The sequence below is a fragment of the Mchenga conophoros genome, linkage group LG5 (assembly GCF_057382185.1).
Source record: "Mchenga conophoros isolate Kocher_MC1m ecotype Shallow Benthic linkage group LG5, M_conophoros_male_GT1.1, whole genome shotgun sequence".
In the NCBI taxonomy this organism is placed as follows: domain Eukaryota; kingdom Metazoa; phylum Chordata; class Actinopteri; order Cichliformes; family Cichlidae; genus Mchenga; species Mchenga conophoros.
This window is the reverse complement of record NC_140530.1, coordinates 14,198,070-14,221,784: the sequence shown is the minus strand read 5'-3', so window position 1 is coordinate 14,221,784 and position 23,715 is coordinate 14,198,070. Positions and strand designations below refer to the sequence as shown.

The following is a 23,715-nucleotide window of genomic DNA, read 5'->3' as shown; positions in this document are numbered from 1 at the left end:
GGGCTTATATCAATAGTTTGGGCTGCTGCTGGTGTGATGATGTGGAGGGATATTTTCCTGCACCCTTTGCTACCAACAGAGAATTATTTAAACACCGCAGTCCACCTGAGTATTGTTGTTGACCCTGTCTATCCCTTAATGATCACAGTACACCCATCTTCTGATGGCTGCTTCCAGCAGGATAACACAGGTGACAGAAAGCTCAGATTATCTCAAAGTGATTTCTTGAACCTGACAGTGATTTCATTGTGCTCAAATGGCCTCCACAATCACCACATCTCATTCCAATAGAGCTCCTTTGGGATGTGGTGGAAAGGGAGATTCACATCATGGATGCGCAGCAGCTGAATATCTAGCAACTGTTTGATGCCATCATGACAATATGGACAAAATCTCTGAGGAATGTTTCCAGCTCCTGGGTTGAATCTATGCCACAAAGGATTAAGGTAGCTCTGAAGGTGGAAAGGGTGTCCAACCCAGTATGAGTAAGGTGTACCTAATATATTGCCCAGTTAATGTATCTATGCTTTACTGCCACTGAATACATGCAATAGGAAGTTCAATGTCCAAAATAAATCAATCAACCAGAAAATAAATAATACACTCAACTTCATTTCATAGAAAACATTTTAATAAAATTCCCCCAATTTCCCACTAACATACAGTAAGTTGATCAATAATGAATTCCATTTTGATGACATTCATTCTTAAACATTAAAAAGGCACATAAAACCTCCAGCACATTATTGCATTTTTCTCCTTTAAACGTTTTTTTTCTGACTCTGTTATTGCACCCCAGAAATATCCTCTCAGCCCACTGTTGACGCTCTAACCAGCTAGTGGGTGGGTTAAACAAATCAGGCAGTACTTAATTAAGCCTTGTGAGATCTTGTTTTAAAAAGTAGATAGACACTAATGATGTAACAAAATGAAGAAGGCACAAAAAAATCCCGGGATTCTGTCACTACAGTTTTTACTCTACTGCTGTTTGGACGGTAATTTGCTAGAACTTTTCTTAAAGTGCTTCAAGCCTTACTTGAGATGCTTTGTGATCGGTTAAACAATATAAAAGGCATTTTTGTACAATTAAAACTAAATACACACAAGGTGCATTATTTATATTTCGTAATTCTGTACACATGTGTTTCCTCATCCGTGTATTTCTGTGTTTATGAGGATAAAAAAAAAAAATTCTAAATCACAGTGAGGGAACTTCTGCATTGTGAGGATCCAGAGCCTCAAAGGTCTCTTCGAGGGTTCACACTTGATGATAATGATGCGGTTAAAATTGGATTTAGAACATGACAAGAGTTGGGTTGGGAGAGCGGGTAGGCAATGTGATCAACGAGTGTCCTCACAACTATAAAAAGGCCTGCGTGTGTGTGAATGTAGATATCCTGCTAAAGGCCTAGTGTCATCAGTCCCTGTCAGTACATGACAGTCTTACAAATTTACACAATCCAGGCAGACAGTCCATGACTTTGCTCCAAATGACACTGGGGTATTTGCTCTCCACTGAGCTTCTTAAACAACATTTCATATAACATGTACTTGGCATTAAAACATCACAGGCACGTAGACTTGGCATTATATTCAATTTCAAAGGCGCGTTCAGCAAAAGTGAACATCCCAGTGAAGGTACAAAATAAGGCACTCTGGGCACACGATGGAGCGGTCATGTCTGCCGGCAGCAGCAGCTGAGCTCAATGGCAATGGCACGGTGTTTCCTAAAGGGTGGACAAGATGCAGTAAGGTCAAATGGAAGCATTGAATATATAAAACTCATAATGTGGTAACATCAGTAACACAATGTGTGTTTGGTGTGTTCATAAGCCCTTTATACTTCCATAATTCTCCCTAAGCTAGTCAAAACCTGTGAGAGTTAGGGTTAATTTTACAGGCAGGTTAAAAGCACATCAAGCAGAATAAAGTACATTTAGGTACAAAATGTTTTCCCCCAGTGTCTGGTTCTCATTGTGATAGAAGAAAAAAAAAAAAAGCAAAGATAATGGCCTGTTTCCCGTTGGGGTTTTTTTTTGTCTTCGCTGTCGGTTTTGTCATAGCCTGCCTTAGAAAAAAATGCAAAGTAAGCCAAATGTTAAAAAGGTCAAAATGTTCATGCTTATCTACAGCCAATCCTGTTAAGCCCTATAATTATACGCAATGCACCAGTCATAAAAGGGTTAGAAGTAGCAGAAAAACAGCTGATGAATCTACAAGTCATTCAAAGAAACCTTTTGCACAAAAGACTATTAGATCACTTTTTGGATAAGAAAAAGTAATTAAAAAACCCTTTTACCCCCTACTGACAACTACACTGAAGGAAATAATTATTTGAGCCCCTGCTTAATTACTAACTTTACTCACAAAGAAATCAACAGTCTCTACTTTTTGTGATAGTTTCATTTTAATGGAGAGAGACAGAATATCAACCAAAAATCTAGAAAAACGCATATTACATAAAAGTTATACACTTCTTTGTGTCTGTCCATCCATTCTCTTCTGCTTATCCTTATAAGGACCGGGAGGGGTGTAGTTGGATCCCCAACTACAATAGTGCAGGAGACAAGGTACACAATGGACAGTTTGCTAATCTGACACAGGGATAACACAGAAAAAGACCTAACTTCACTAACTGCATGTCTTAGGGCTGCGGGAGGAAGATGGAGTAACCGGAGAGAACCCACGCAAACATGCAGTCCCATATGTATGTCACTGAATGAAATAAGTATTTGATCACCAAGAAAAACAGGACTTAGTCCTTCTACTTAGTAGAGAAACCCTTTAGCAAGCACAGTGGTAAGATACTCGTAATGGACTGCAATCCTGTAGCGGCTGTGGGGGTCCACCTGGTCAAGAAGGCACATGTTCAGGCCTGTCGTAGGTTTGCCAGTGAACATCTAAATGATTCAGAGAGGCTTGGGAGAAAGTGCTGTGGTCATGTGAAATTAAAATTGAGCCATTTGGCGCCAACCTGTCATGAGAAATACTGACCCAAAGAACACCATCCCCACAGTCAAGCATGGAGATGGAAACATTATGCTTTGGGGTTGTTTTTCTGCTAAGAGTACAGGACAATTTCACTGCACTGAAGGCCCAATGGACGGGGCCATGTACTGAAAAATCTTGGATGAAAACTTCCTTTCTTCAGCCAGAAAACTGAAGATGAGTTTTGGATGGGTCTTTAAGCATGACAATGACCCAAAACATACCGCCAAGGCAACAAAGGAGTGACTAAAAAAGAAGCACATTAAGGTCATTTTGTGGTTTAGCCAATCTCCAGACGCCAGTGCGACAGTAAATCTGTGGAGGAAGCTGAAGCTTCCAGTTGCCAAGCAACAGCCTAGACAGCCAACTGAGCATGTCTTTCTTTAAAGTTTCTGTAAAGGGGAGTAGGCCGAAATCCCTCCTCAGATGTGTGCAAACCTGGTGACCAACTACAAGACACATCTAACCAGTGTGCTTGCTAGCAATGGCTTCAGTCATGTTTTGCTTGGGGGATCAACTACTTTTACCAAATTTCAGCATTTCATGTTACTATTATGCAATGCAGGGTTTTTTTCTGTATTATTGGTTGATTGGTTAATACTCTGTCTCTCTCCACTAAAATTAAACCAACATAAAAGTGTTTGTCTTTGCAAGTGATCAAACTTACAAATTCTGCATGTGATCAAATAATTATTTCCCCCACAGTCATACAGCAATGTAGGAACTTCTGTACTGTAACCTAAAAAAATCTATATATTAAAAGCTACAGTAATACGTTTTTACATTTTTAAATAATACTCAGAATCATATTTTAGCATATAAGTAAAATACAAAAATCATGGCAAGCTTTTTTAATTATATTAAATCACTCACCTCAGTCTGGCTAAGTGTCACTGCCGTGCTGACTCATACGCTTCTTAGATTTCAGCTCTTTCAGCCAAGCAGGCGAGGAGGCACCACTGAATGTCACAGACGATATTTCGATATTTCAGTCATCTTCCCCAAAGATATCTGGATCATTTACACAACATATATATTTGTTTTGGTGAGCAGCGCTTCTTTCTGCTTACCCTTCTTCTTTGTTGCCTATGAGTGGCAGCACCCGTGTAGCTCCAGCCAGACGGGCAGGCGTGCGAGGAGAATGTGAGAGCTCCACGGAAGATGGTGCCACTTCTTCATCTTGATGTTCCTTCTCTTCGCTAGCTTTGCTTTCTACGGTTTCCTCTTTCACTGCAGTTCCTCCACCACCTGTTTTCCTTTTAAGTTGAGCCTTAAAAAAAGCAAATAAATACAAATAAGTACTTAATTTAATAAAAGAAAGACCCATTTGCATCATATTACATATATTATTAATAAAAAAAACACATTTAAAATAAATTGAAGTTGTTCTTGAATGCTTTGAGAACTTACAAGCAAGCCTGCAGGACTCATACCAGGAAACACTGGCACTCGCTGGGACGGGGAACAGACTACCTTGGGTTTAGGCTGTTCTTCCTCAGAATCTGACTCCCTTTCTTTTGCAACGGTCTCTTTTTCAACTGAAAAACACAGACACGAGTCAAAACAATTCGATATCGTCAGCTGTCTTTATACCACTGACGCTTTCACATAGAACATTACAGATACTCTAATAACCTGTGGAGTCCTGGGTCCCCCAATCCTGTGTTTCCGTCTGAGCTAACCCTGCGGTCAGCCTGCGTGACGGACGTGTTCGAATACGCCTCTTTCCCAGATCCGCCTTGGATCTTTGTGCACTGGTGTCAAGGAGAGGAGTGGAGCTCTGTACAGAGACACATATACAAAATCTAACAATAAAAAGCAAACGCACTGGCCACAAGTGTGCATTATTTATTACTAGAAAATAATTAGAAATATAAAAAGTAACTGAAATTAAATTCCTTAAGGTAACAATAAATAATAAATTATATAATATTCTGGAAGTCACATATTGAACACATTAGAAAAAAAGATTTTAAATCAGTTATGACACTGTATAAAGTCAAAGATTTCATAAACCACACTCTGTGCTTGCAAACTTCCCTTTATGACATAATGTGTAGAAGTATGGGGAAACACATCCAAAAGAAATATACAGCCAATATAAATATTACATAAAAGAGCAATAAGAATAATTAATAACACTGGCTTCAATCAGCTGTCACTCTTCGTCACTCAAATAAAAAAAAAAAAACAATTTAGTGACCTGGTTGAGTCGAAATTGTGTACAAAGCAAGACGACAGGAGTTTCGCCCAGAATTTGTTTCAAGCCAGACAAAAACGTCACGCACAGAGAGAAAATTATATGTTTAATAAGCTGGGAGAAGAGAGAGAGAAGAGAAAACACTGTGGAAAGACTGCACAGAGCCAATGACTCACTGCACAAGTTCACACAACTGTATTGAAAAAAATCACGTGAATATGAGGATGAATTGGCTCCGTAAATAAGTTTTCTGTTTTGCTGAGTTCTGACTCTTGTCTTCTGGATGCCACTGTTTTCCATTATCAATGTTACGTGTACATATCTATAACTATGTGAATGTAGGCAGCGTGTATAAAGTTTAGTTGGTTTTGTTTTTGTCTTGATAACTCTCTTCAGGAGTTGATAAAATTATTTCCACAATGACGAGTTAGTGTTTATCTGTTACAAACGTCATTGATATCTTTGTTTTGTGCTTCTATCTATCTTGCCATCTATCCATGCTTCACACTACAGAAAGGCACAAGCACAAACAGATATTTTCTAAAGTAAGTTTGAAAAGTAACAACTGAATTCCATGTCACCTTTTTTGGTTGATGGCACAGGGGAAGATTTAAAAACTCACTAACCTCGGGAAAAGGGGCAAACTCTGGCTCTTTCAGATCATCGGCGGTGTCTTCAGATGAGACTTCAGGTACTTCGTCAGGGACTGGCTGTGGACTGAAGAGAACAAAAGTGTAAACAACGCTGAAGAAGAATGTTCATAGGGCATTGCCAAAATGCTTTTGGCTCATTTCAATTTGTTTTTTTGTTTTTAATTTCACCACTCCATTAAGCATATGTGCCTAACTTTGTTGACCACAAGGGGGCACAGGGAGCTCAACTTTCAAATGCCTGACAGCACATTTTAATGTGCATCTGCATTCGGTTAAGCTGTCACAAGATTTCTGTTCCTAAACACTTTCCCGAAGTCTAAATTATGACATTTGGCCAAACAAATAAAAAAATAGAAACGTTTTAAAGGCTTGAGGATTAACATTGTCATACAAGTACAACGAAAACTCAAACTACTTATTTTTTTAAATAATGCAAATGATTTCCTACCTGTTTCTTTCAGGTGTTTGTTCCCAGACTGGATCCTGCTGGTCATGAATAAGGCCAAAGTCTATCAAAGCATTGGTGTCCTTGTCTTCATTTTTTGTGGAGAAACTGTTGGTCTGATCCTGCGAGATGGACAGAAAATTTCAGGCAAATTCAAAAGGAAAACACATGCAGAAACCAGAGAAATCGTCAATTCTATTTTATTCATATAACCCAAAATCAAAACAACAAGTATATAAAGTAAAGAACCTATAGTAAGACAGAGAAACATGGGTAATTTAGAATCACCAATTAACCTAACCCCACCAACTGCATGTCTTTGGACTGTGGAAGGAGTAAACCCGCACAAACACGGGAAACGCATGCAGCTTCCACACAGAAAGGCCAGATGGTGGATTCGAACCCAGGACCTTCTTCTATGAGTCAACAGTACTAACTGGCAGATCACCATCATGCTTCCCTGCTAAATGACATATTTGGCTGAATACCTTAACTTAAATTCTAAGCTATTGCTCTGTTCATGGATTGAAAATCCTTTTTTTCAACGACCCAAATGATCCTCTACGTCATATAAATTTATGAACAAGAACTTTAAATTGTAGAGTTAAAACAAGGAGAAACTAAACTGTGTGCTGAGCCAAAACTCACCAGCTACACAGAGAGAAAGGACCAGCCAAGCATGCGTCTTTTAATGAGCCGGTCACAGAGGCTGGGCTGTCCTCAATGAACACCGGGGGCATGAACATGCGCACACAGACACACACGCACTGGCGTACACACCTTTATGCCTCAACAGAGACAAACTAAGCACACTCATGATGTCACGCCCACATGCTATACTACACACGCACACACAAGCATACACGGACGCACGCAAACATGTTCCAAACAAAAGCAACCACTTCCTCGTAAAACATTCCTGTATGCTCGCTTCATATTTTGTTGAGGGGCGCATCCCAGTGCTGAATGGCCAGACACTGTCACCTGGATACAACACAACAGTTGAGTAAACATCTCATCTCTTTTGTGAGGCCATTTATTACTCAGGACGCTCAGGGCAGCTTCATTTGCACAATGCCTGTTATCTGGCAGCATCACAGCACAAATGAATAGGCTTCTAGTGATTTTCCTATAACTACACTCCATGTTCAGATACAGAGAAAAAACAAAGTGCTTTTTTACACAAGCCTTTCCTCTGCGATGCGATTTATCCCGTGTCTGTGCCACCTTTATCACAGAGCTGCAGCTGTCACTCACAAAGTTCTAATGTTGACTAATGCTTCCCAGCTGAGTTCAATAAGAAAACAAAAGAATTTTTCAAATATGCAGTTATTCCTGTTTGGGTGAATCTTAAGCATGCAAAGGTTAGAAAAACATTTGTGCAAGAGATAAAAGAAACAGTGAGGCATTGTATCGTGTGATTTGGAGACAAAAAAGAAAAGTTACTTTAGGATGACCCCTCGTCACAAGTGGGCACCACAGCGGGTAGCTCTGCACATTTGATTTGACCGCAACCCCAAAGGGGATTCTTATCTCTGTCTGGAACGGAACCAGCAAAATTTAGCTTGCCAACCAAATGCGTAAACCGCCACACTATGGAGCCAGTTTCCTCCGTTTTAAAAATTCAAAACGAACGGCCTCGTCTTCCTACTTTGGCCATAGCTAAAGGAGTGCTCAATAAATTAGATATTAGAAACATGTTTAGAAGTTGAGCAAAGATATTGCAACTATTGCAGAGAAATGAGAGATACGTTTGTGAACTGGAAAAGTATCCAGTACTCCCGTACTCTCCTTTTATCTCTGCTTTGGTCTCCACCAACTCCCAAGGGAAATTTCTGGGATGTTCCCCACGCCATAAATTTATAGTCCAGTATTTGCCATGTCCTACGTTCAGGGTTCTTTGTTCTTTGTTTTATGCTCCCCAGTTCAATATTCTGTATACCGTGCAATGAGAAAGTCATTCCCCTCAAACATAATAACAGATTGTGCCACCCTTGGCAGAAAGAACTGCAATCAAGCATTTATAATAAGTGGCAATAAATCTTTCACATCACTGTGGAGGAATTTTACCCCACTCTTCTCTGCAGAATTATTTTAATTCAGCCACAAGGGAGGGTTTTCAAGCTTGAACAGCCTCTTTGAGGTTGTTTTTAAGGCCAAAGCATCTCAATCGCATTTAAGTCTGAATTTTGACTACATCACTCCAAATACTTCACTCTGTTTTTGTTTTTTAAGCCATTCAGAAGTGCTGGTGTGATTCAGATCATCGTCCTGGTGTATAACTCAACTCGGTTTAAGCTCCAGGGTACAAACTAACACCCGAACATTCTCCTCTGGGATTTTCTGGTAGACAGCAGAGTTCATGACTCCATCATTTACAGCAAGTGAAGTAGATGTTGTTCTGGGGGTTTTTTGTGACCTCCTGGATGCGTGTTGGAGTGATTTTGGTAAGCTGCCCACCCCTGGGAAACGGTCTTTTGCATTTACTCAGTTCATCTTTGTCCAATAATTAATTTGTTTGATAATATGAAACAATTAAGCATTTTACACAAATGTGTAAAAAATGAAGGAGTCAGAAAAGTCGCAAATTTTTTCATGGCACTGTAACTTAACTTGGGTATGCTTGGGTCAGTCTTATTCCTTACCTATGTCATATCAACCCTCTGAGGTGCACTTTATCAACAGCAATCACTCCAACCCTAACCTTAAGTCTAACTTAGACAATCATCAATTAAAGGAATATTCTTTTTTTTTTTTTTTTTAAACCCAAGAAATCTCTTTTATCCTTCTACAAAACGCAGGGTTAGATTAAGATTTAGCACTTATAGTGATTTACATCTCTGAGGGTTAAATAAATCCAGAATTCATTTTTCGGATTCTTGTTATATGCTATAGAAATCTGGTGAATAAGGAACCCTGGGCCTGTAGAATCTAGAGCACAAGGGCACTTTTGCACTGTAAGAACCAGGGATGAAATTTAATTTCCACCAAGTCCTGTTGTTGATTGGTCAGGCAAGCTAGTGTTTTTCTCAGCATTTACTAACTTTGTAAAGGTGTGTTTCTACAATAAATATCCGGCCTAACATAAATTTGCATTGTTAGATGCAAAAGCGATGCAGTGACATCGATCCTCCCTTTCCTAACATTAAGAGGATTTTTTTTATGAGCTAAATCTTTCACTGGATCCACTGCTAATATATTAAAAACATGAGGGTGCAGCTTAATTCATCTAGCAACATTTGAAGATTTAGGACAAGAACTTCTAAGTAGCACGCACACCTACTATAAAGGATAAAAGCACTACCTCTGTGTTTGCCAGTATAAAATGTGCTGCTGAGGGCGCAGGATGTGCTGCACAAGTTAGGACAGAGTCTGCTTGATTATAGTTTACCTGCATAACATTTTTGTCATGGTCACTGGAATGTATAAGGAACCTTGTTTGCAGCTAAGTGGAGAGAATAAAAGTACAACTTAATGAGGAACAATCTGATTCACAACGACTGTGAAGGAGTGTCACCACAAGAATCAAAACGACAGATCACCAGATTAAGGGAATTAAGCCGGAGAGATAATCTTTGTTTCTCCTGTGCACCCACATGTATGATAAAGTTACAGACAAATGTACATGTTATATACTTAAATATAGTGTAAACAAAATGTTTTTTGGTTCCAAAAAATGTGCAAGGATCGCTTGCAAAATCAAATATAATCTATTATAATATAATGTAATGAGATGTAATGACATACAATGATAGAAATAGGAAGAAAAAAAGGCATTAACTAAGAACGGTTAGGCTGTGAGCCAAAGGCGGCCAGCTCAAACAAAAGGCAGATGCAGATATGGAGCTGACACCCATAAATAACAACAGTTAGATAAACCTTGTCTAAGTGTGTCACACTTTGTTATTGTCCGGCGCGTTATCTCCCACATACACCACAGACAGAGAGGGAAAGGCCGTGACTGCGCACTGATAAAAAAAAGAAAATACAAGCAGGAAACTTCATCAGATATCTCTGTCCTTCCTGAAACACACTGCCACTGTGTGCTGCACTCCCTATTTACATTTGCATGGTTATCTTTTAACCCATGTCCATGGAAATTTTGAACAGGCTAATAAGTTACAGGGAGTTTTGAAGCATTTTCTAACAAAACTCGCCCTAAAAGCTTCGGCTTTGATCATTGCACACAATGATAATGGAAATTAGACAGCAAAGCCTTTAAATATAGTTACTGTAACTGTATATTTTTACTGCTTTGTGTATGTCAGCTCTTACAGAACAGGTTTTAGTGGCTTTCCTCTGCAAAGTCTTGCGACTTCTGATGGAGAAGCGATGCAGGGATCTCCTGCTGCGACTGGCAAAGCTACGGAGCGGTGACATGGCCCTCTGAAACCTTCCTCCTTCATCTCCACTTTCCTCTTCTTCATCTTCTTTATCATCCTCTTCCTCCTCCTGCTTCTCCTGGCCCCACACGAGCTCCAGAGCCCCTTGCAAGGACCGACGTAGGCTGCCCACCCAGCCCGCCACCTGCAGCTGGGCGGCCGACAGTTTTCCTTCAAAGTACTGCATGCTTGAAAAGCTCACACAGCTGGCTGCACTGACAGCAGGGTCACCATGGGAACCGGGTCAACAGAGAAACTGAGGTTCAACTTTATTAGAGATGAAAGGATTTTGCGGGTGAGTCAGAAAGCTGGCTCTGCGATCCAGCTGTCTGTTGATATTTCAGAAGGTATGCACAGGAAAAGTTATATTTTGTAGAAAGAACTTTTCTGACATCACAGAAGACAAAACGTAGTCCATCTGTCATTTGAAATGGATGCTTCCTCTCTCTGCATATTTTTACGACTCAGCTTACCCGAACTTCCTGGAATAGTCTACAATTTGCCGTCAGTGAAGAAGTAAATAGTCCAGCCAGCCATGTGTTTGCAGTGTGACGACACTATTCCACTGTCACATTAACTATGATTGATGTGAGACAGCGGCATCCTAAAGAAAGAGCTTCCCATCATTGATTAAGCATCGATTTAAAAGACAAACCGACTGAAGCCTGCTTCAAAAACTCCTCTCTGTCGTCACTTGGGAAGCAAAAAGAGCTTCGAAGGTTTCAGTCTAAAGTTGGCAATTTACATCCTTTTATCTCTTTGACTAAAACCTCTTTGACTAAACCTACCCACGTACTTCCGAGTTCACAAAAACAGGAAGAAAAAAAAAAAATCACATGGGAAGCATCTGACACTCCAAACATCCAAAGGCAAGTACAGAGAGACAGATCACCCCTTTATCACCGTCAGACCTGAGTGATTTCACAGAACGTCAACACAAAGCGGAGGTCTGTGCTCGGATGTGGAAAATCCCGAGGGAAGTAGGAAAGGTGCGGCCTGGCTGGGCCAAGGTGCTTTCTGTACCTCCCTCTGCCGGTCTCATCCGTAGGTAAATGCAGGCAATGAATGAGCCAGGTTTTTATGAGAGGAAAAGGCAAATGAAGCAGCAGAAAACACACAGACAGTAGACGTGAACTTTCTTGTCTCTGGATTAGACCGTCCTCTTTGTGTGCCAGAGAGTGTGTTTGTGTGTGAGGGAGGGGGGATGACAGGCTCTCTCTCAAAACAGGGTGGAGAGATTGAGAGACAGAGACAGAAAATGAGAGCAGACATGGGGCACCATGTATGGTCATTCTCACATCCTGCTCTGCTGGAGAGACCCAAAAGAGGGCATGCTGACCACACAGCACCTAGGCTCTTCTTACCATCACATCCTGCCATCATCTGCTCATCTTTCTTTCAATCAGAAGCCTGACTGAGGGTGCACGATCAGCTGCACACCTTGTGTTTGCCTAGTAAACATTTTTTCCAGTATGCTTTGTCTAAAAATGAAAAGCTTTTTGTCAGTTTTCAGGTTGGCATTATTGCATCAAAAGGGAAAGAAAAGAAGAAAACAAACGATTACACTTATGAAAACATATAGTTTAGTGTTACAGAGGTCTTTTACTTTTAGCTGATTTTCAGGTGCCTTATATGAGATAAAGTTCACCATTTCTGCAGCACACAGTGAGGAAGTGCAAAGTCAAAGAGCAGCAGCGCCACTCAGTGGTGCAAATAAGAATGTACTCACACAGACAGACAAGCAAAGCCCCTTTACAGCACTCAAGTGGTTGCATACATTGCCCTGTATGTCATAGGTTATGTATGGTAAGGTTTGCTTGCTACAGCACTGACAGAGCAAACACACACTCACAGTCCAGGGTTGGTTCACTGTTTTCATTAAGTCTGCAAAAATGTTGCATGTTCAAACAGGCGGTGAGCCCATCTGTCTTAAATGTCATATCTCTGGCAGCCCTGCTCTCATTAAGTGCAGCTCTGCTCTGTTCACCTGGAATTTGTTGGGTTTGCTGCCTTTATTTTTTTTAAATGCTGTGTCAAAATTGAACATCTGTTCACTTTGCTATCTACTTGACCTGTCACCTCCAATCTCAATTATAAAAGAAGAAGTTTGGACACTGTCTAAGAAGTTAGTAGGAAAAGAAAAACTTAGATTCAAACAAAAAGTAACACAAAGACAAAACATAAAAGGTTGATGCAGGTAAAATGTATGCAATAATATAAATGATTAAAAAAAGACCATCTAAGACAAAACTGTGAGGTGCAAAGAATAGCATCCGTTCACTACTATTAAGGCAACAGTTCAGCTATGTGAGAATAATATTTCACAATATAAAATTGCATAACAATAAGTTTCTCTCATGAGTCATTAGAGAAAAACACAACATGGATTCAGGAGCAGCTCTGAAAACAACAATGTCAAACCAAAGTCTCCGATTTGCATAAAAATTTCATGGTACAACGTTTGAATATGTAATAATTGCTATAAATACGTATTGAAATATATTTTCAATATGTATTTTTTTTTGCCCAGTGAAATTTGCAGCAATGTTTAAATTCTAATATCTAAAAAGATAAAAGCCTGAAAATGTATCTTACCATGAAAATGAATTACAATGTGTAATTTGGGCCAGATACATCAAAAATGTGAGTATTAGGTAGTTAAAATATGGAAAATATGTAAAGCCCTATATTTGAGCACACACACTAATAAAGCTCACATTGCAAAAGACAAGTAGTCCTAATGTCTGAATGGTTTATAGTTACTTATCATAATACTGTAAAATAAAACATATAAAACTCTTTTTAACATGAAAAAAAACAAAGAAAGTGCTACTTTCACTCAACTTTCATCCTGACTTGAGCAAATATTATAATTTGTACAACAAAAACAAAATTATACAAAAAAAATGATTTTAATGTACCGGTATATGTGCATATTTTTCACCTCTGAGACCTTCTCCCATTTCAAGACCTGCTGCTCTGAAGCAGGCTAATCATTCAGGTTATTCCAGGTATTAAAACGCAACAATGTAGCATATTCATACATATTAGTTACAATTCTTGCGGCCTTCATTCACACAGTTAGCATACAGATTGCCTCTTTATATTTTAAGTACCCAATTATCTTTTTTTCAAATGTATCCATTCCAAATTACAGATCCTGATTCATTTTGATACTGAGAAAATCTTTCATCTTTAATAGTTTTTCAAATATTCATGTTCAAACACTGCCTCAGATTTCAAAAAACGTGCCTGAAAGTGGGTCGACTAACCTTTTTTTCCAAAAGATACATCCTGAAAAGTAGTTGATATAGGAAACTAAACTTTCACAGCACTCATTACACATGTTCAAACTTTGGACAATAAATCTTTTATGTAAATCAGAGATGACTGAGCAAATTTGAGATGGAATGACCCAACAGTCAGCGAACATAGATTGCAGCTGCGTTCACAAGCTCGCTTATTATGAACTAACGAGCAGTGGAACAGTTTGTGGTCTGACCAATCGAAATGTGATATTTTATCAGGAGACAGTCTGTGCACCTGTGACGCATTAGTGCATCATATACCTTATTTCAGCAAGACAAACTCACACGTGTTGTGAAACAGGACACATAGACATGTGAAATCAAACACATCGAAGCATTTTTGGAACAACTAAACTTGGCGAACTAAAACTTCAAACTGCAAACTGTAAAGTGATCATGTTTATTTGCAGACGTCAGTCTTGCACTGCAGCTGTTCTGCGACTTCATTGTCTCTGAATGTCAACTCAATACTCAATCACTTTTAATCACTTTTACACTGAGGGTTAGATAAGTGCAATACCAAATCTATTGATAATGACTCAGCATTATGACTGAAGAAGATATGACTGTCATTTCTTTGCCTCTTCTCTTTAATGGATAGCACAGTAGTGCAGAGTGGACAGGAAAGTGGAGGCAGAAACAAAACTTTCTTTCCAGCTTTTGTGTTAAACTATGCAACTGATGCCATTATTTTTGCTACATACACAACTTCAATGTTAATTGCCTCACAAAATTCTCAGTAAAAGAGAATATAAATGCTTTTGTTTGCAAAACGCTGAACTACACCTTTAGGCAGCACTTCATATTACATAATCGTGTAAACTAACATCTTCACTACCAACCGAATTTGCTTGCAATGTGGTAATATGACAAGACGTGTGAAATAGAAACACATGACCCATTATCTGACGGGTTATAGCCCTATGGCCCACATCATCACACAGCACACTCTTAAGTAACACACACCTGCCTTACACTCTCCACACATTCATACCAAACCTTCTTCCTCGTAACATGCGTCTTTAAAATGTTTGCGATGCTTCTACTTAAAAATGTTTCTTGCAAACTGAAAGCAGAAGACACAGAAGATAGACAGCTTCTGGAAACACACACACAGGAAGTGTAACCCATCTTTCTGCCGTCAAAACTTCGCACTGTCATCGCACTTCTATTCTGATCTCGCGCTTACCACAATGAATGGCAGTAATTTTAAGAGCAGAAACATTGAAACGTGCACATTAGCAGTTTACCTCGCCCTAGCCTTCTTTGATGTTTCTCGCTCTTCAGAAAACAGTACAGTAATTTCCCTGAGAATTAACAGTATCATTTCCTGGACCCAGCCTTACTTTATAAGGCAGTTATATAAGGATAGTTAAAATGAAGGAGTCTCCCCAGCTGTGTTAACATGAGTAATACAAGTACACGCACACACACTAACACAGTCATGAGTTCTTAAGCTGTGACTTAACCACACTGAAGCAAGTACGACAAGATATTTCTCTCCTTGTCTTACAGGAATGGCAAAATGCTGGTGCAGGTGAGGTGTGTATGGCTGCCTGGCTGATGTGATTCATTGACAAAATAACCACATTTACTAGTGGTGCACACCCCTGCTTCTGTTCCTAACCTCACCCTTTCTGCATAAGTGAACAGTTGGAGCTTTCATATAACCATAGTGATGTCCACAAAACAAAAATCTAATCAAGCGTGACAGAAATACAAATATAGCTAGAACCTAACCAAATAGGGCTCACCTCTTGGTTGTCTTCTTCCATCTCGTCCTCATCCTCGGTTTCTGTCTCCTTCTCCTCTTCCTCCTCCTCCACATCTAGAGAGATGAGCTGCTCCTCTTTCTTTACATCTACAGAGATGAGCTTCTCCTCTTTCTTCATGTCTAGAGAGATGAGCTGCTCCTCTTTCTTTACATCTACAGAGATGAGCTGCTCCTCTTTCTTCACGTCTAGAGAGATGAGCTGCTCCTCTTTCTTCACGTCTAGAGAGATGAGCTGCTCCTCTTCTGGCTCATCTTTTATCTCCTCCACCCATTCTCTCTCCTGCAAAGGAGGTGTATTCGGACACTGCTCTGGTTTTTCCATTTTGTCTTCCTTGGCTCTCTCAGTTTTGACGTCCACAGGCACCAGTCCCTTCACTTCCTCTATATCCAGAAAGTCATCCCAACTACGGAAAACTGGACTGCTTTCTGTTTTACGCCGTGAGATCACTTTTATCGGTTTGACTGAAAAATCATCAAATTCTATGTTGATCGGATTCTGTTTGACCGAGAAGTCATCATAAACCACATCCATCAGATTCTCTGTGGGCCCAGAGGTGTTTGGTGAGGGGGAATGTGGTGATTTTGACTCCTGAGGCCAATCTTCAGATTCAAAATAGTTTAGATGAGGCTTTGATCTGCGCACCAAACTCTCCTCTTGCATGTTGTTCAACCCAGATTGCTTTGTTTCTCTCTCGTCCTCTAGTCTTTGCTTTTCTTTGAGTTGGTCTGCCTGCCTTCTTTCCAGTTCCTCTTGCATTTTTCTCTCCTGCTCCTGCTTCTCTAGTCTTTCTTTCTCAATCTTCATCTTTCTTTCCTCTTCCCTTCTCTCCTCTTCTTTCTGTTTTTCTATGAGCCTCTTCCTCTTCCTCTCCATCTCTGCCTCTTTTTCCTGCTGGATTTTCATCTCCAACTCCAGTTTTTCTTTCTCAATCTGCCTCCTTTCCTCTTCCTTTCTCTCCTCTTCTTTCTGTTTTTCTAACAGCCTCTTCCTCTCCATCTCTGCCTCTTTCTCCTGCTGGATTTTCATTTCCAGCTCCAGTTTTTCTTTCTCAATCTTCCTCTTTCTTTCCTCTTCCCTTCTCTCCTCTTCTTTCTGTTTTTCTATGAGCCTCTTCCTCTCCATCTCTGCCTCTTTTTCCTGCTGGATTTTCATCTCCAACTCCAGTTTTTCTTTCTCAATCTTCCTCTTTCTTTCCTCTTCCTTTCTCTCCTCTTCTTTCTGTTTTTCTAACAGCCTCTTCCTCTCCATCTCTGCCTCTTTCTCCTGCTGGATTTTCATTTCCAGCTCCAGTTTTTCTTTCTCAATCTTCCTCTTTCTTTCCTCTTCCCTTCTCTCCTCTTCTTTCTGTTTTTCTATGAGACTCTTCCTCTCCATCTCTGCCTCTTTCTCCTGCTGGATTTTCATCTCCAACTCCAGTTTTTCTTTCTCAATCTTCCTCTTTCTTTCCTCTTCCCTTCTCTCCTCTTCTTTCTGTTTTTCTAACAGCCTCTTCCTCTCCATCTCTGCCTCTTTCTCCTGCTGGATTTTCCTCTCCTGTTCCCTTCTTTTTCTCTCTTCATCCTCCTCCTGTTTCAGCTTTAGCTCTTTATCTCTCTCTTGCGCTTCTTTTAGTCTCTGTCTTTCTCTTTCCTTCCTCAGTTTCTCCTCTTCCTTTAGCCTCTCCCTTTCCTTCTCCTCCATCTCTTGTTTAATTTGCTCCTCTTTCTGCCTTGCCCTCTCCTCTTCCTTAAGCCTGAGCTCTTCCCTCTGTCTTTCCCTTTCTTTTTCCTTCTCCTCTTCCACTCTTTTCTGCTCCTGTTCTAGCTGAAGCCTTGCTTGTTCCGTCTCCTCTGCTCGCCGCTGTTCTTCAAATTTCAGATGTTTCAGTCTTTCTTCTTCTTGCTGTTGACTCTCATCATGTTTTTTCTGAAAAATTCCTACTCTTTTATAGACAGGCACTAAATCAGGGACTTTCTTTTCAGCTGTAACTCCAGGACTCTCCTCCTCCTCTTCTTCTTCTTCTTCTTCTTCTTCTCCTCCTTCTTCTTCTTCTCCTTCTTCTTCTTCTCCTTCTTCTTCGTCTTCAGTGTCAGAATCAGAATCCGAGCCTAGGATCAGTGGAGGCCCACCATCATCACTCTGCACGGTGCCAAAGCGAACAGAGCGACGTTTGACATTGTCCCTCTTTGGTACATCTTCACTCAAGTTAGGGGTGCGCAACTGGACGTCAACCTCTGTTGATTTGTTCGCCTCTTGTGGGCTCTCTGCAGCACTTTCCGATGATTTCTTTTCAGTTCGAACACCTTTTAGCATTTCTGTTGGGGACTTTGTTGGTTGTTCAACAGGAGAGACCTTTGACGGGGGGTCCACAGTCGGACTCTGCGGCATTTCTTCGGCAGAAAGTCTGAGATTTGAAGTTTTTGGTGTTTTCACTTCTGTTGGAGAAGTTGCGGGCTCAAAGCTGTGGAGGAGAGAGCAATCATAGCTTTTCATTGTGAACAACAGAGTTTTAATGACGTTTTGTTCTTGTTTTGTTTTGGGGGCTTTTTGTTCTCAACATTCAAGAGTCACTGAGCTGATAGCTAGGTGTCCTGTTACATATAGCAGTCATTTTGTAGGCAGATAAAAAACAGCAAACCCTGCTCTAATGTGATTGGTCTATACCACATGACTACAAACACAAACAAGAAAACTTCTGGTAGGTTGTTTCTAGAGATTAACATGAAAGTAACAGACAACAACTAGACCTAGACCTACAACAGAAGATTGACACCACCCTGTGTGTACGTCTGTCTGTACATTAAATACAAAGCAAATGTTTAGCTTAGTGTAGCGCTGGGGGAAACGGCCTATTTGCACCCTGGAAGTTCGCGAAATAACACCTTGCGCGTCGCTTTTAACCAACACAAAAAGTCAACTTTAATGTTAACAAAGTTTTACAGAGAGCAGTGGATCTAATGCTTATTCAGACCAGTGACTTCCACGAGTCTTCATTGGTTTGCTGGCAGCCTCATAGGAATCCAGGAAGCATGTGACATATTTATGACACCCAGCATAAGGGCAAAGAGAGGTATATATCTAATCCAGCTGTCAGTGAGAGCATAAATTACCTGGAAATTGTGAGCATTTACTTAAAAGGTCTGATTTCAACATGAGTAAAAAAACAAGGTTTTTACTTATCCACTCAGTGACTGGTCACTTAAATAGTCTTGATGGCATTTCCACACAGTCAGCAGTGCTTCAGAGATAATAATGCGTATTCAGTACATGGAGTAGTAGTTCCACTGAAAACTTCTGACAGTGAAAACTCTCAAAAATATAGTCAAGATGCAGATTTTCTGAAAGATTCATTTCCCTAAATGTTATTTAGGAAACTGTAAGCAAACACAACTAAAATCCCATTAACATCCACTATAGGGAATGGCTAAATACCTGAAGCTATGTGCAGACAGCTGGATGTCTAATCTCAAACCTCACACACTTCGGTAGCTTAGTTTGCTTTCTTATCTAACCTTGGTTATTTAAGGACATAAATCTGGCTGCAACATCGATACTGCAGCAGCATTTTTCATTTACCACGCCCGGATTACTTTCCAAACACACTGAACACGGAGGAGCATCAAGAGAGCAACACTCAAACTTTCCTTCCTCAACAGTTCTAGACTTGCACTCTTGCTACAGCTGCTCACAGAAACCAGAAACTGGGGCCGTGCTTTCTGTCTAAATAAGAAATGCCTGTATGTCCTCGTAAATCCAAACCACTAACATAAAGAAAATCTAAATCAAGAGAAACCACATACAATCACACACCCACATAAAAAGTTTTTTATCCAACATTTGCTCACCCAAATCAACAAATGAATCACATTTAAGGTTAAGGCTTCCTAGACACAAAGTCATAAATCATCTACATCTGACCAACGAAGATAGGCTTTGGGATTTGAACCTGTGCTTGCAAATAAATGCTCACTTCCTTTTCTTTGTGTCTAATCTTGTCACTGCACACAAACTGCAGAGCCTTACTCACCTTCTGGAGCGTGCTCGGGATGTAGCCGGAGGCTTCTTCTCCATCTTTGGACCCTCAGAAGTTGTTTCTGCAGCCCAATTTTTGATGCGCTCCTTCACCCCTCCTATACCGGTTAAGATTTCCGGTTCATCCCTCTTCGGCATGGCCTCCGGCCTCGACGCAGAGTCAAACAGTTGACTGATTCTGTTTTTAATGCTGTTTCCCCCGGTGTAGTCCTCTTTCACTCCACCGTCATCGCTCTCTCTGTTTGAAGGCTCTGGAGATGCCTGCTTCGGCTCCGGCGATGCCTGCTTCGGCTCCGGAGATGCCTGTTTCTGCTCCGCCGATGCCTGCTTCGGCTCCGGAGATGCCTGTTTCTGCTCCGGCGATGCCTGCTTCTGCTCCGGAGATGCCTGTTTGTGCTCCGGCGATGCCTGCTTCTGCTCCGGAGATGCCTGCTTCGGCTCCGGAGATGCCTGTTTCTGCTCCGGCGATGCCTGCTTCTGCTCCGGAGATGCCTGCTTCGGCTCCGGAGATGCCTGTTTCTGCTCCGGCGATGCCTGCTTCTGCTCCGGAGATGCCTGTTTGTGCTCCGGCGATGCCTGCTTCTGCTCCGGAGATGCCTGCTTCGGCTCCGGAGATGCCTGCTTCTGCTCCGGAGATGCCTGCTTCGGCTCCGGAGATGCCTGCTTCGGCTCCGGAGATGCCTGTTTCTGCTCCGGCGATGCCTGCTTCTGCTCCGGAGATGCCTGTTTGTGCTCCGGCGATGCCTGCTTCTGCTCCGGAGATGCCTGCTTCGGCTCCGGAGATGCCTGCTTCGGCTCCGGCGATGCCTGCTTCTGCTCCGCCGATGCCTGCTTCGGCTCCGGAGATGCCTGTTTCTGCTCCGGCGATGCCTGCTTCTGCTCCGGCGATGCCTGCTTCTGCTCCGGAGATGCCTGCTTCTGCTCCGGAGATGCCTGCTTCTGCTCCGGCGATGCCTGCTTCGGCTCCGGAGATGCCTGCTTCTGCTCCGGAGATGCCTGCTTCTGCTCCGGAGATGCCTGCTTCTGCTCCGGCGATGCCTGCTTCGGCTCCGGAGATGCCTGCTTCTGCTCTGGAGCAGGAGATGCTGGCTTATTTGAATCACGTTTGGTGTTGTGTGTGGAGATAGCTATGGTAGGCTGGGGGGGCAGAGAAAGACCGCCTGACTCAAACTTCGAGGTGAGCTCCATGGACAGACGCTTCCTAGCACCACCCCAACTAAATGTTTCATCGGTTGAAGAGGCTCCATCGCTACCTGAGTGATTCCGCATTTTGACAACAGAAGCTCGAGCTTCATCTTCCTTCGCTTTTCCGTTGTTCTGCTCTGAATTAGTTGCAACATCTCCAGAAGCTTTGTCGTTTGTTTGGATGATGTCTTTCTGGACGAGCTCAGTTTTCTTTGTCTCTTCGGGCCGACTGGTTTGTGAGGCTGTTTTTCCTACACTAGAGTCACGAGTTTCCTCTTTACCTGCTTCACTAGCTTTGGTTGTTGTTGGGTGACTTTTGGGAAGCTCACTTTGAGAGCCTGGTTTGGCATTTGAGGTGACAGCCGGCTGAGATGTTTTTTGAGCACGAGGGGTCAAAGGCTCTGAGTTTTGAATTTTCGACGTAGCGGGGAGCGTCTTTGGGGCATGAATGGAGCGGATGGTGGTATTCTTCTGCAAAGAGAAGGGCTTGGGAGCGAGGCCAGGTTTGGGGGCCAGCGGTGGCTTGGGTTTCGACATGACCCTAGTCTTGGAAGCCTCGACGGAGCTCTCCATGGCCGAGTTGCTGAAACAGGACGAGTGAAGAACAGAACATGTTTATCCACAGCAAACTCCAAATTTCCATTAATGAAAACCCATTTCATACTCAGAACAGAAAAAGCCAGTCGGTTATGTTGTCACAAAGAAGACGGGAATGGTCTGGTTTGTCTAGATTTTTTAAAGTGCATTACTCTACTACAGAAGCAAAGAGAAACTAATCAATCATTCTGAACAAACATCAGCCACTATTTAAAAAAAAGTCTTCCTGCCACTCGCTTTAATATTTTTTCCCTCAGGTTTCAGTCTTTGATTTGGTCTTTTGATAACATAAAATGCACTGAACCTTTCCTTGATTGTTTCTCTTTTTCTCCAGCTAAAATTAAAATAGTTAAATGGTAAGACTCTCACACACAGTGAAGCTCTGACAGCGTGTGATGACTCATCTTGACTGAGGATGTTTAGTGATACGTAAAATGGGAAACTAAAATTAACTGATTGAGAATGAGCAAGATAAACTGCTCTGAACAGGTCCAAGTGATAACATTTACAAATGTTAAGTATTACACAACGATGAAAGTGCCAAGCATTGAGGGAACACCTGAAAGGAAAAGTAATCAAGATCAAAACAGGCAAGCAGGGAACAGGCCTGGTGAACCGTACCATACATCTATAATACAATCTACAACTCTGGCACAGTCAAAACCCGGAGCTGGCATTGATCTGAAACCACTAAAAGATAAACAAACTGCAACTGTCCTGAGCAACCTGTCACATGAGCACTTTGACCAACAGAAATGGCCTCCCTCCCTCCCCACTCACAAAAAAAGGGCCAAATTTACACACCGTGTGAAAAAGATAACAGTAATACAATATGTGACCAAATCTGCTACACTAAATACCACAGGCATTGTGTGCAGCATGTCATCTGGTTTGTCCTGTAAGACTAAAACCGGTAACTCCACACCCTGCAGTTTTAACACTCTCAACACTAACTAGTACAGCTTGAGAAAGAATAGAAAATGCTCATAGAGCATTGTTATCAATCTGCAGCTGGTTTGCATAAACTGTTTAGATTCCAAACAGCAGTTTTCAGTATGTGTGCACTTAGGTATTTTTACATGGGATATGCAATTTACTTTTTTTCTTCTTTGCTACACTTCTTAAACACAAAACCTCTAGGTGTGCAAGATATTGTGTAATGAAATCAGGTTGGACTACAGCTGTGTGCACCACCCAATGATTTTTTTTAATTTTGTTTTTAAGTGTCTAGTTTGTTTCTACCCCTCCTCTATTTTCCCAGCAGCTAAATTCCTAAGAAACAAACACTCTGGAGGAGAGAAGGCTTTCAGCCCTTGCTTTTGTCAGTTATTTTCGATGGTTTCTGCAGAGCTCGGTCTCCTGTAGCACTTTGCTTGCAGGCTTTTAACTTTCTTTATCTCTGTTTGCCTTTAGTGCCCCCGTTGTCGTGTCAAGGCCACACTGGCTGCCTTTAGTTTTTATGTTTAGGTCAATTTATTCTCCCCAGTGATGCTGTGAGAGCGCGCTTACTTCGACGTCAGTTTGGTCTCAAAGAGCCAATCGAAACGACTTCACCAGCTAAACCAGCGTTATATCCCTGTGTTTCATTTCGAGTTGTTAATAAGTTACTAGTAGACGCGTCAATAGTGAACTCCGAGCCGGTGTCCGGCTCTGGGTCCTCTCAAAGTGGACAAAGAAAGGCGATATAAGCGAAATGAAAGAGTGATCCGAGCTTGTGTGTTCTGGACACAGCTCTTAAGTAAGGATGCGAGGACTGATAATGAGGATGTAGGTCAGCCAAATTATTTCACAAAGCTTGGAAAACACCCATTACACTGTCACAAGGGTTGTGCACCTGTCCCTAAACTTACCCCTTCCCATTATTAAGATAACAACATAAGCACTTAGCTTTTTATAAAGTTTTCTTTCAATCTTTTTGCGTGCAAGTGTGTGTTTACCTTTCGTCTTCACGAAGTCATAAAGATGGAAGGGGGGAAGGAAGCGGGAAGAAGATATAAAAGAAAACTGTTCCTCCGTTTCCCGTGATCGTCTCGCCTGCCGAGCTGTTGTCAGACCAAGTGTGTACGTGTGTGTGTTTTCAGCTCATTCACACCAACAAGACGTCAGCCAACTCATACACCCAGCAGACACTCCCTCCACCCGCCTCACAGTCCGAGCCACGCTGCCTCCAG

At 41.5% G+C, this 23,715-nt stretch overlaps 1 protein-coding gene across 1 annotated transcript; it reads right to left on the bottom strand.

Moving 5' to 3' along the window:
• Positions 1 to 613: 613 nt before the first annotated feature.
• On the bottom strand, positions 614 to 23,694 carry LOC146573967 (uncharacterized). The gene is made up of 10 exons (XM_085273477.1): positions 23,482 to 23,694; positions 19,758 to 21,530; positions 15,731 to 18,191; positions 6,290 to 6,408; positions 5,815 to 5,905; positions 4,624 to 4,768; positions 4,399 to 4,526; positions 4,059 to 4,258; positions 3,862 to 3,947; positions 614 to 1,727 (listed from the first exon to the last, which is right to left on the bottom strand). The coding sequence occupies exons 2-9, from the start codon at positions 21,518 to 21,520 to the stop codon at positions 3,872 to 3,874; spliced, it is 4,983 nt and encodes a 1,660-aa protein (XP_085129603.1). The 5' UTR covers positions 21,521 to 21,530; positions 23,482 to 23,694; the 3' UTR covers positions 614 to 1,727; positions 3,862 to 3,871.
• Between the last annotated feature and the right edge of the window lie 21 nt (positions 23,695 to 23,715).

What these genes read in the sequence shown, in the direction of transcription:
- LOC146573967 (XM_085273477.1), bottom strand. Translation starts at nt 21,520, where the DNA reads ATGGAGAGCTCCGTCGAGGCTTCCAAGACTAGGGTCATGTCGAAACCC. An exon ending in TGGAAGAAGACAACCAAGAG is followed by an intron (nt 6,409 to 15,730) that starts GTGAGCCCTATT and finishes TCCATCTCGCAG; the next exon opens with GATCAGACCAACAGTTTCTC. An exon ending in CAAACACCTGAAAGAAACAG is followed by an intron (nt 5,906 to 6,289) that starts GTAGGAAATCAT and finishes TGTTCTCTTCAG; the next exon opens with TCCACAGCCAGTCCCTGACG.